Source organism: Cervus elaphus, chromosome 1, assembly GCF_910594005.1.
Source record: "Cervus elaphus chromosome 1, mCerEla1.1, whole genome shotgun sequence".
NCBI lineage: Eukaryota > Metazoa > Chordata > Mammalia > Artiodactyla > Cervidae > Cervus > Cervus elaphus.
The window spans coordinates 21020946-21033361 of record NC_057815.1 but is presented as its reverse complement, the minus strand read 5'-3'; the positions used below and the strand labels follow the sequence as shown (position 1 = coordinate 21033361).

General features: G+C 43.4%; 1 protein-coding gene across 1 annotated transcript; it reads right to left on the bottom strand.

The window, feature by feature from the left end:
- Positions 1 to 2760: 2760 nt before the first annotated feature.
- Positions 2761 to 12018, bottom strand: LOC122696404 (interstitial collagenase-like). Its single transcript, XM_043906791.1, has 10 exons — positions 11855 to 12018; positions 10930 to 11174; positions 10688 to 10836; positions 10321 to 10446; positions 8781 to 8936; positions 8520 to 8637; positions 6059 to 6192; positions 3990 to 4152; positions 3373 to 3476; positions 2761 to 2960 (listed from the first exon to the last, which is right to left on the bottom strand). Exons 1-10 carry the CDS (start codon positions 11957 to 11959, stop codon positions 2851 to 2853), a joined length of 1410 nt encoding a protein of 469 aa, XP_043762726.1. The 5' UTR covers positions 11960 to 12018; the 3' UTR covers positions 2761 to 2850.
- Positions 12019 to 12416: the final 398 nt, after the last annotated feature.

Below are 12416 nucleotides of genomic sequence, written 5' to 3'. Positions count from 1 at the left end.
AAGTTTCCATATGTTTTATATGTCTCTAGTTCAGGCCCAATTTGTTTATCGAGGATGATTCGAAGAGGAGGAGGGTGTCATTCCACTGTCAAGCCAGCCAAGAAGTCCTTTGTCATGGTAATGTTTCAATGTAGTGTTAGTAACCTTTTACATAATGTTTTTGTTCTTTCCCTAACTCTTTCCCTAAAGTTTCAGTAGTAAACATGGTTCACAGACAGAAAAAGGGCAGCAATGTCTGCAAGTCTTCTTTTGGAGGCAGGATGAAAGCCCAAGTTTGTCGGCCTACGGTTATGCATAATTTTGCTGGGCCCATACACAAAGGAAGGCCTTCATAACCTAAAGAAATGTTAATTAGTTTTCCCTCCTCCCCAGGGTGTGAGGGTTCCAGGGAGGGGGCATGTGGGTGGAGTCATTGGTTGATAGGATCGATAGGTCTTTTCTCCATCTATTTTATGACCCAGATGAAGTTCAAGGGAATCTGTGATGCTCACCGCCCTTGAAGGAGTCCACAAGGGATGAAGAAGTACTGTGGGAAGTCTATTAGTAACCACCATGTCTTGAGTCCTCTGGACGACAAGCTACCAGCAACAAGGATTCTGGAGAGGTCAAAAAGGGATGGGAGACTCCAGTCCAGAGGTCCTACCAACTTCCCAGGATCCTCCTCACTGGAGTCCATCTCGGCTGAGCGATGTGTGTGCCCCCAGGAAGGATGCCAATTCAGAATGACTGGCAAGAGACAAGCCAGAAAGGAACCCAATGACCATAAACCCTGAGACTGTGAGGTTCTCTCTGTTTCCCTCACCCTCCTGCCCCGCGACGCGCTCCCGCTCCCAGGTCTATGCTATATTTTAATATGAGAGGGACTTGGCCAAAGGGAAGGTTATACTGCTGTCCAATTTGTTGACTTAGCTGCCTGCCTCAGAATCATGAATACCTCAAAATATTCCCAAGACTCTCTGCGTACTTGGAAGTCTGTAAACATTCTGGAAATCCTCTGTGTCTCAGCACTAAAGAATCCACCTGCAATGCGGAGATGCAGGAGGCATGGGTTCAATCCTTGTGTTGGGAAGATCCCCTAAAGGAGAAAATGACAACCCACTCCAGAATTCTTGTCTGGAAAACCCCCTGGACAGAGGAGTCTGGTGGGTTACAGTCCACAGGGTTGCCAAGGGTGGGACACGGCTGAAGGAGTAAGCATGCAAACATGAGCACCCTCTGAGGCATGCCTGAAGCCCACAGGGCTCAGAGGCTACCTCCAGGACTCCTATCTCCATTAACATCCTCCCAACTCAGGCATGAGGAACGAGACAGTGTTCATCTGGGAGAACTAGGTTGTGCAGCTTTAACAAAATCTAAAATCTTGGTAGCTTAGCACAATGAACGTTTATTTCTTAGGCAAAATCTACTGAGGTTTTGGGTGACTGTTCAGAGCTTGGCCCAGGAATTCAGGCTTCTTCCACCTTGTGGAAATTCTCTCAAACTGTGTTCTACAGGGGGCTTATCCAGGGGCTCGGCAGTAAAGAATCCTCCGGCAATGCACGGGATGCAGGAGACATGGGTTCGACCCCTGGGTCAGGAAGATCCCCTAGAGGAGGGAATGGCAACCCGCTCCAGTATTCTTGCCTGGAAAATCCCATGGACAGAGGAGCCTGGTGGGTCCCATGGACAGGAGAATCCCATGGACAGAGAAGTCCATGGGGTCTCAAAGAGTCGGACACAACTGAGCGACTGAGCATGCACGTGTTTCTGCAATCCCCACAGTACTAGAGAAGTTTGCACCAGCATCCAGGGTTTCCATCCGGAAGTGACAGTGGTCACTTCTGGGCACAGTCCGCTGGCCAAGACTATCCAGATGCCACTTGCCACCCCTCCCGTCCACATCTGCAGGGAACTGAACTGTGGAAAATACAACTCTTCCATGTACTCAGAAGGAGAGACGAGGACAGGCCCTTAGAAAGTGCTGCATGCTGTCACTGAGCTTACCTAAAGCCAGTTTTGGAATCCTTATAAGGGCGTGGAAAATAGATTCTCCCCGCTTCTGTATGATGTAAATTCCATGAGAATGGAGAATATCTGAACTTTGCATCTATTCTCATTTCACACATGAATGTATTGCATAGTTCTCTAATTCTTATTTCAAATTTGAAAATCTCTGTGTGACTTTAAAATCAGAAATAATAGCATAACAAATATAATGGAAAGTTTAAGAAACAGTAGAGGCAAGGATGGCTTTATTTCAAATGTAAAACACTTTATAACAAAGTTGTCCCCTGCATATCAGGATGGTGGTAGTAATGATTGCTCATACGTTCTTGAATTGTTTTTCTTCTGGCGAAGGCTCATATCTCGTCTCTTTCTCTCTTGAGAGAAGACATCACTGAGAGTGTTTTCCAGTATCAATGTCAGAGTCTTATATTTTGCAGAAGAGTTTCTCTCATTGCAAAACTGGCCCATATGAATCCATAAGCTATAAACCTGACCTTACTTAGGCCTCATTTGTGAAACTAAATTACAGTAGTATATAAAAATTACATTCTAAATCTAAAAAGAAATGCTGAATGAGGTATAAATAAGAGTATACTTAAAAATAAGATTATACTTAAAAATAAGATTATACTTAATAACTTTATTTCATTTAAATATATGGCTCTTCATGGAGAAGGAAATGGCAACCCACTCCAGTATTCTTGCCTGGAGAATCCCATGGACAAAGGAGCCTGGTAAGCTACAGTCCATGGGGTCGCAAAGAATTGGACACGACTGAGCGACTAACACATCTCATGGCTCTTCAAGAAACACCTTCCCTAGACTTGTAAAACATATTTTTCTGTTTAACCTTGTAAACACTGGTCAATTTTTTCTGCAGTTGAACCAGCTATTAGCTTTTAGGAGAGTCAAAATTCTCTTAGTTTTGGGATCAAATTTGTATTGCCTTGTTCCACGGAAGAAATAGAAAAATCCTAGAAGTAAAACAAAGGAGACATTATGTTATACAAATGATTTCTAGGTTTAACCTGAAAAAATCCAAGTCATTTGTCAGAATAAATATTTTTTGTATTTTCTGTTCCAAATAGCAATACTGATGCTATTCTGTGGCAACAAAATCAGTTCAGTTCAGTTCAGTCACTCAGTTGTGTCCAACTCTTTGTGACTCCATGAATCGCAGCACGCCAGGCCTCCCTGTCCATCATCAACTCCCGGAGCTTACTCAAACTCATGCCCATTGAGTCGGTGATGCCATCCAGCCATCTCATCCTCTGTCATCCCCTTCTCCTCCTGCCCCCAATCCCTCCCAGCATCAGGGTCTTTTCCAATGAGTCAACTCTTCGCATGAGGTGGCCAAATATAGAGGAGTATTGTAAACTCACTTACCACCTTTCTGGAAAACAGCATCAACTTTGTCTCCAATGCCAGGAAATTCTTCTGCTATCATTTGGGGGTAGCCTGCATCCATGGATTGTTTATATTCATCATACCTGGTCAAAAAATAATTGGAATGTCAGAACTACTTGTTAAAGATGTAGCCTTCTCAAAACCGTTATGAGGAATTCATCAGCAAAAACATAATAAAATCTCTTTCACAGATTATGTATAAAATAGGAAGTGAGATGAGGTGAGCAGGATGCTGGGTGGACTAGAAAATTTATAAGGTCCCTCTGAACTATGACATCTAATTCTAATTTCTCCAATAGGTGCCATTAATGTCAAATGCAGTCAAAGGTATGTTCCTGGTGTCTGCAGCAGTTCTGTGAAGGTGAATGCCCTTCTCTTCACATTATCTTTCTCAATTCAGGCCCACGTCCTTCCTGAATTTCTAGGACAGATATGATCATTATTGGTCAATAGACTTTGCAACTAGACAAGCTACTGCCATTCACAGCAAAGGCAGCCAGCCAAGGCAATGTGAGACTCATGTCTTAATGATTCAATCTAGTAACTTCTATGTAGAAAGGACAGGTATCCTCCCATTTTCTGCACCCAGTCTTTACCTCCAGCATTTGTTGGCAACAAAGAAGTATGTTTTCCCAGTATCTTCCTCAGAAACAGCAGCATCGATGCTCTTCACCGTTCTCGGAAAGCCAAAGGATCTGTAGATGTCCCTGGGGTATCCGTAGAGCACATCCTGCCCCTTAACAGCCCAGTACTTGTTACCTGCCAATCAAGAAACCGGGATGAAAACCCTTGCCAAGGGCACCAGTAGGCAGGAGGCAGATCTCCAGCTAAATGCTCACTCTCACGTGCGAGGGCAGTGTCCCCGCTGCACATCAGAATCATTGAGGGAGATTTTTGTGTTTTTTCTGAATACGGATGCTGATAGCCTACCCCAGGCCAATTAAATTAGTATATTTAAGGTTTTTTTCCTAGATGATTCTGATCCGTAGCGAGCTTTGGGAATGACTGGTTTATGGAGCTGGCGGCCTCTTTCCAAAGCCAGAGGTTCAAACGACTAAAGAGTTCATCATGCCACCACAGGGATAGAAATCTTCACTTCTGCAGGTTGCCCACAGGCTGCAGAAGTTCACCCTAAGGTATCCTAAAGTCCAGAGGGTTGTAATGACTCACAATCTGTAATGACTTACGACCTTGGGTAGAAATCATTACATCTAACTAGAAGACAGTTCCAAATCCTTAAATTTAAGCTGTGTCCAGATTCTGCACATTTATACTCAGTAAGTGAAGTGAAAGTTGTTCAGTTGTGTCTGACTCTTTGTGACCCCATGGACTATACAGTCCATGGAATTCTCCAGGCCAGAATACTGGAGTGAGTAGCCTTTTCCTTCTCCAATACTTAGTAATCACAAGTCAAATAAAACTGGTCTTACATCTTGAAGCCAGCATTGTTCTTATTGCACAAGTATTCTTATTTATCCCTCGGGGAAAAAAGCAGTTTGAAACTTTATATATCTAAAATCCTATTTATTTTCTTTATGAAAGAGCTAGAAAGCCCATTTCAAAGTTTATTGCCCATCTGAACTGTTTTCAGTTCTTTGCCTTGAGAGTGTTACTGGGTCAGGTGTCTTAATGTTCGTCTATACTCTGCCAAACATATATTTTCAGAAAAACTGGTATTTAGCATAGTGTTGTCAAAGTAAGGAGCTGACCATTGGATTGGGGTTTATTCTGATAGAATCAAAAAGTTTGCCTCATGCAATTCATGGTAATTAAGGACTTTTCACACTTTAATGTACATATGAATTGCCTTGGAATCTTGGTAACATTCAAGAAGGTCTGGAGTAGGATCTGACTACATAGATGGACTTTGTGGGCCTTATGCTATGTGAGGTTCTGTGATTCTCACAGACTGGGGACAGTGTCAGCGCAGCTGGTCTGCGAGGCATACTCTGATGGCAAGGCTGCAGCGCCCCCATCTGGCTGTCGTGGGCCAGCTTCTCCTTTCAGGAAAGCAACTTGGCGGAAAACAGGCTCTAGGGAACCAAGCGACTCCAATGTTCCTCTCAGTTTTATTCCTGGACACCCCAGGGAGGTGGAGAGGATTTAAAATACATAGTTTGCACAGAAAATCCTTTCATAGGTTCATATTCACAAACAGGCCAGAAAATCTGTGTCTCAAATTTTTTCCCTTAGAAATGCACTCTGCGATTCTTGGCTAAGGAGATGGACTCCCACTGATATGGCATGAATGCTCCGTTTGTCAAAGTCCATGGAAAGAAAGTCGGTAGTAATCTCACACATGAGCCCAAAGCAGAAGAAAACTTAATTGGTAAAAAGTGAAAGTGAAGTCCCTCAGTCATGTCCGCCTCTGTGACCTCATGGACTGTATAGCCCACCAGGCTCCTCTGTCTCTGGGATTCTCCAGGCCAGAGTACTGGAGTGGGCTGCCATTCCCTTCTCCAGGGGATCTTCCCACTCAGGGATCGAACCTGGGTCTCCCGCATTGCAGGCAAATGCTTTACCCTCTGAGCCACCAGGGAAGCCCCAATTGGTAAAATCTGAAAGTTAATTGGACAGAGGAGCCTGGCAGACTACAACCCATGGGGTCGCAAAAGAGTCAGACGTGACTTAGTGACTAAAGAACAGCAAAAATTGGAAGTATTACCTTTGAAAAACCGGACCTCGTCCCTGTCGGCAACCTCATAAGCAGCATGAAGTCCATTTGGGAGATGTGGCCAGAAAACAGAAATGAAATTGAGCTCCACTTCTGGGTAGAAGGGATTTGTGCGCATGTAGAACCTAATTTGAAGAAAAAAAAAAAAAAAGGTTTTGATCAAATCCATAGCAAGTTCTGGTGTCATCCAGGCCCTTCTATGGCTGGCACTGGTGGCTTGTGGGTTAGTGTTTATCATGTGGCTCTCCAAAGTGGAGGTGGAGAGGAGTTCTGGTCTGTAGCCTTTGCTTTCTTTCTTGCTGAACATACTCCAACCACTGCAGATTTCAAGAGATTTGAAATGGTACCTCACTGTATAGTATTTCCCCCATACAGGCAGAAGCCATCTCAGGAATATAAATAAATAGAAAAATATAGCAAAATAATTTCAAAGGGATACAGAGGGATGGGGCCTTCCCTGGTGGCTCAGATGGTAAAGAATATATCTGCAATGGAGAAGACCTGAGTTTGATCCCTAGGCTGGAAAGGTCCCCTGGAGAAGGGAATGGCCACCCACTCCAGTATTCTTCCCTGGAGAATCCCATGTACAGAGGAGCCTGGCAGGCTAGGGCTACAGGGGTCACAGAGTTGGACATGACTGAGTGACTAACACACACGCACACACATACACACGCACACACAAACGGATGAGTTATGATTATTTTTAGTACCTTTGGTTTAGATATAATTTTAAATTGATATAATTAAACTTTTAATAATGCTGTTTAACAGCAAGCTTGCAAAATTCTCCAATGGCACTGGCTAGAACACAACACTAGCATTCTGCATTTCGTACACACTCTACCTACTTCATGCCTTACCTCACAGAAATCCTGTGAGAGATTACTTCCATCTCACAGATTAGAAATTGAGGTGGGGGGGGGGCGGCAAAGGGAGGTGTCCAAGGCCATGCAACTGATAAGACGCCTGATAAGACGCTAAGTGTTACTTAGCCCCTCCCTATGTGCTCCTTTGACCGGCAGTTCACAAAGGAGGTTCTGCAGGCCCATGTGTGCTAAGTCACTTGAGTGACTCTGCCTATTATTTGTTAACAACAAAGTTGACTCTACAGTCCACAGGGACTGGGGTAAAGAGGAAGCATAAACCGTCATGTGGATCCACAGAAAAGTTCTCCTGATTCCAAGCCGCAGGGCAGACTCTGGCCTTCTTGATCCAGTGGCCTCTGCCTGACTGTGAGAACTGGGGCAAGTCTGTCACCGTCACTGTTTCTAGCCTTCATGTCTCCATGACTTGGTGACATCCAAATGACCTCAGAGTCCTCTCGGGTCTTGCGGACCTCAGACCCCGCCCTGTTCTTTGGGGTCATCCCTCAAGTACTTGCTTTGATGAGATGTCCTGCTATACTGAGAGCTTTTCTTGAAAGCCGTATCTTTCCTAGCACTTCCCAGCATTGAGCTGCCCCCTGCATGCATCCATCCTCATCTCTTAAATTCAGAGATAGTAAAGCACAGGCTGGGAAGCCGGAGGAGCTGACTCCCTGCCTTCTGGGTTAGCTATGACTGTGACTCAGTAGAAGAGCACTCCAAGAGGAGAGCGAGGAGAAGCCAGCCTTTTAAAGCACCCCTGCTTTCCATGCGTGCTGGGCTGTGCCGTTCAGAAAAAGGCTATTACTATTTTCCTGGTCCTTTAGGAATCAGAGCTGTACACAGAGCGGCCCTACTCCTCACACGCAAGGAGACCCTAGACTTCTCGAGGTCTCAGGCTGCCTCGGGAACTCTGGGACCCTCCTCTGAGCACAGAAACTCACTGTCACCATCCATTCCCACCCCCGGCCGGGACCTCGTGAGCTTCTGGGGGTTCTCCCTGCAATGGCGCCTACTGTTCTTTGCCCCCTCCCGGGGTTGGGGCACAGAGACCTGTTATGACCATAGACTTTGGAAGGGGTGTCTTTACCAAGATGATACTTAAAAGGGGTCTACACAACCCTCATCAGCATGATACTGCTGTGAAAAGGACTGATTTCTCCTAACAAAATACTGATGTACCTAACCATCCCAAAGAGGGACAAAAACGGGAAGAGGCCCGAAGCAGAGGTCGGAAGACCAATTACTGCTCTGCTGCCGGTGAACTCACTACCCTGAGGATCTCTTTCCTTCTCTCTGCTTTACTTTACAGATCTGTAAAATGGAATTATATTCACTGATTTGCTGCTTCAGTGGTAATTTTTCTGAGAATCAAATGACAGAATACATGCTGGGGAAAAAGTTGTTAAAATTCACTATGTTGTGCAAGAGTAAGCTATTGTTTACACTTAATTATAACTATAATCATGTATATAAACAAATGTAATAAATAATGTGTGAAGCATAGTAGTGGCCCATAGTAGTAGCCCATAATAGTGGGTCCTATTATTACTACAAATACAAAACGCAAAGAAGAACTGTTGTCTTACCGGTCTTTGAAGAACATCATTTCTCCCCGAATTGTAGTTATAGCATCAAAAGTTAGTTTGCTATCACACACTTCTGGGGTTTGTGGGCCAGTTGGTTGAATGGGATTTTGGGAAGGTCCTAAAGGAACAAGAGATCTGAAGTTAGTTCTGCCTGGCTTTGGAAAACCACATAACCAAGGAAAGTTTCTTAAAAGATACAGACAAAAGATACAAACGATGTTTTAAGGACCCCTTGTCTATACTATTTTTCTTTATACCCACCGTAGATGGCCTGGATCCCATCAATGTCATCCTGAGAAAGCTGAACATCACCACTGAAGATGTAACTGGGGTACATCAGAGCCCCAATGTCAGTAGAATGAGAAAGTCCAAGGGAATGGCCAAATTCATGAGCTGCCACGCGATATAAGTTATAATCTAAAAGGGACAATAAACCCATTTGCAATTATTTGAAATGTTTTCAGTTTTGAGACATTTAATTAAGAAGTAGTCTACAACTATAAAAGGATTAATGTTCTTATTTTATCAGTAGCTTTTTGAAATATATAAATTTTTTCCTAAAAGGGGAGAAGGATGCATTCATTACTAGTGAAGAGAGTACATGCTCAGGCATGTCTGACTCTTTGCATCCCCATGGACTGCAGCTTGCTAGGCTCCCCTGTCCATGGGATTTCCCAGGCAAGAATACTGGAGTGGGTTGCCATTTCCTTCTCCAGGGATCTCTGTGACCCAAAGATCGAACCCGAGTCTCCTGTATTTGGCAGGCGGGTTCTTTACCACTGAGCTATCTGGGAAGCCAGTGAAGAGATTGGTTAAAACTTGAATTCTATGATTACAATTAAAAAGCAAATTCAGCCAACAAGGCTCTAGTGCATTATAGACTGAAGTAAACCAGAAAGATAAAGACCAATACAGTATACTAACGCATATATATGGAATTCAGAAAGATGCTAACGATAACCCTACATGCAAGACAGAAAAAGAGACACAGATGTATAGAACAGACTTTTGGACTCTATGGGAGAAGGCGAGGGTGGGATGATCTGAGAGAACAGCATTGAAACATGTATATTATCAAGTGTGAACCAGATCACCAGTCCAGGTTGGATGCATGAGACAAGTGCTCCGGGCTAGTGCACTGGGATGACCCAGATGGATGGGATGGGGAGGGAGATGGGGGGGGGGGGATCAGGATGGGGAACACATGTAAATCCATGGCTGATTCATGTCAATGTATGGCAAAAACCACTACAATATTGTAAAGTAATTAGCCTCCAACTAATAAAAATAAATGGAAAAAAAAAAGGCTCTAGCACAGATTAATCCATCTTGTCAGTGGTCATATGGCATATATTATTTCACTGAGAAGCAATATTCTTCTATTAACACAATTTTTTTCCTATTTATAGATTGATAGATGCTTAATGCTGGAAATTTTAGAATATATATATATATATAGTATCTTCTCCCTTAATTTCTACATATCTTACTAACATTGTTACACTTTGGTGTGTTTCCAGGAAAAAAGATTCTGTGTAGATGCCCACAAGGAAAACATTAAGATATTCAACACTTTCTCAGTAGAAATTTCAGAGTAGCCCATTTGTAACCAGTAAGATGGTCTTACTAACAGAAGTAATTGTCTTACATTTTCTAAATGTATTGTTAATTTTCTAAGTGGTAGCAGAAAAGTACATATTTCTATTAACACACTCTTTCAGTTAAATCAGCCAATATTACAATGAACCAAGAAGATGGGAGGAGGGGGGAGGGTTGAGAGAGGCAAGACAAGCTGACTTACTTTGGAAATCGGTGGTCCACCTTTCATCATCATCAAAATGAGCGTCTCCTCCGATACCTGCACCTGGTTGAAAAGCATGAGCAAGGTTTCCACCAGGTCCATCAAAAGGAGAATTGTCACGATGATCTACAAGAAACAGAATTCATCAGATGTTTCTCTAGATTCTTATTTAGTCTAACCCAGGAGAGTAAGCATTAACTTTGCTAAGAGGCCAACAGATTTGCAGCAAATGAGATCTAGTCTCCTTCTTAAGTCCATAAAATCAACACTCTTTTTAAAACAAGGAAATCTATCTGCAAAGCTGAAGAGATTCAAAGGCAAGGGGAAGTTAAGGTAAGAATACTTTCGTGCTACAAAAAGAGCTTACCTCCCCTGACAAAGGATATCATTATGTCCGCTTGACCCTCAGAGACCTTGGTGAAGGTCAAGGGTGTGACATTTCTCCAGAGCTGAAAGGCTTTCTCAATGGCTTGGTCCACAGCTGCTCTTGACAGGTCTGGGGTGTAATTTTCAATCCTTCAAGTGAAATAAAACACAGACAAGTCAGATTTCATTTCTCACAGCTCTGAAGGAAAAGAGCATTCCCACTCTGGTGCTCAATCTAATTACCTGTAAGTCAGGTTTGTGTTCTCCCAACGAGGATTTCCTGGGGTGAGAACAAACTGGGCCACATCGGGCACCCCACATCTGGGCTGCTTCATCACATTCAGAGTTTCAGCATCTGGTTTCCCAGTCACTCTCAGCCCAAAGAATTTTTGCATTTGCTTTAGCTTTTCAGTTATGAGGCCACCGTTTCTCTGCCTTTCAACTTTCTTCCCATTACTGTTCAGATTGTAGTAGTTTTCCAGGTATTTCTGATGAAAGATAAAATTATCAAAACACTGAATGGGAAATCCTCTAATTTTACTAAATAGTGATGGTTTATACTGTCATAGCTGAAACAAAGAATGACTTTTAAAGGTTGCATTTAGGTTCCATGGTCCTTATTATCCTTTTTGTTGGTGGAAACTCATTCTGGAGTAGAACTCTTCCTGCCACTATTTACTGTGAAGTCAGAATTATAATTTTATAGAGACATATTTGTATATTATTCCTTTAGTTCCCTATCACTTTTAACTGGAAAAATGAGAGTATATGCACAGCTAGATACATTTTGGGGGAGAATACCCTTTCTGACAAAAATCTCTCTTTGTAGGAAATCCATCCTTAAATAAACTCTATTGTACTATTGCTGGGGGCTTCCCTCATAGCTCAGACAGTAAAGAATCCACCTGCAATGCAGGACACATGGGTTCGATTCCTGGGTCAGGAATATCCCCTGGGGAAGAGAATGGCAAAGCATGTCAGTATGCTCGCTGGGGGAAGCCCACGGACAGAGGAGCCTGGTAGGCTCCAGCCCATGGGGTCACAAAGAGTTGGACATGACTTAGTTACTAAATCACCACCAGAACTGCACACTGATACTCTTCTGTTATATTGTGGAAAAACACAAATAAGGCTTTTGTATCTTGGGCATGTGAAATTCAGCATTTACCTGCACCGTCTCCACATCTTGTTCTTGTGTTTCTGAAGTCGCTGCTGGGAAGCCGTGAGACCCCGCGCCCCAGAGGAGCAGCAGCAGCAGAGGCAGTCTGGGCATGCTGGTCTCTGTCTTCCGTCTCAGCTTAAGGAATCGGAAAGCTCCTACCTCTCTGCTGCTCCAGTGTCTCAACCAGGAAGCTCCCTCTTTATATACAGGTTCTGGAACTTCCAGGAAGCCGGCAGCTGTGTGACTCACATTTCACAACATCCTTTGATTAGCTATGAGCAATCATCACAAATGGTGACTCCAAGCAGAATATCTGGGGTCGTTTGGTGTTGCAATCTTCATTACTATCAAACAGGACGTGGGCAAAGGAGACATATCCACCATGTAAACAATTGTTTTCTCCAATTCATTTCTATCCTGTTTGAGAAAGACCTTCTTATATATACAGGTCACAGAGTACTCCATGGACTTTAAAATAAATAAATAAATAAATAGCAGGCTTTGCGGCTTGATTCTGCTGGTCATAAAGTGCTCTGGTTACACACACACACCTTGCTTCCCAAGCAAA

Coding starts and splice junctions, on each gene's coding strand:
- LOC122696404 (XM_043906791.1), bottom strand. CDS start 11,959: ATGCCCAGACTGCCTCTGCTGCTGCTGCTCCTCTGGGGCGCGGGGTCT. Junction 8,937..10,320: donor GTGGACCACCGATTTCCAAA/GTAAGTCAGCTT, acceptor TGTCCCTTTTAG/ATTATAACTTATATCGCGTG. Junction 2,961..3,372: donor TGCTGTTTTCCAGAAAGGTG/GTAAGTGAGTTT, acceptor TTTTACTTCTAG/GATTTTTCTATTTCTTCCGT.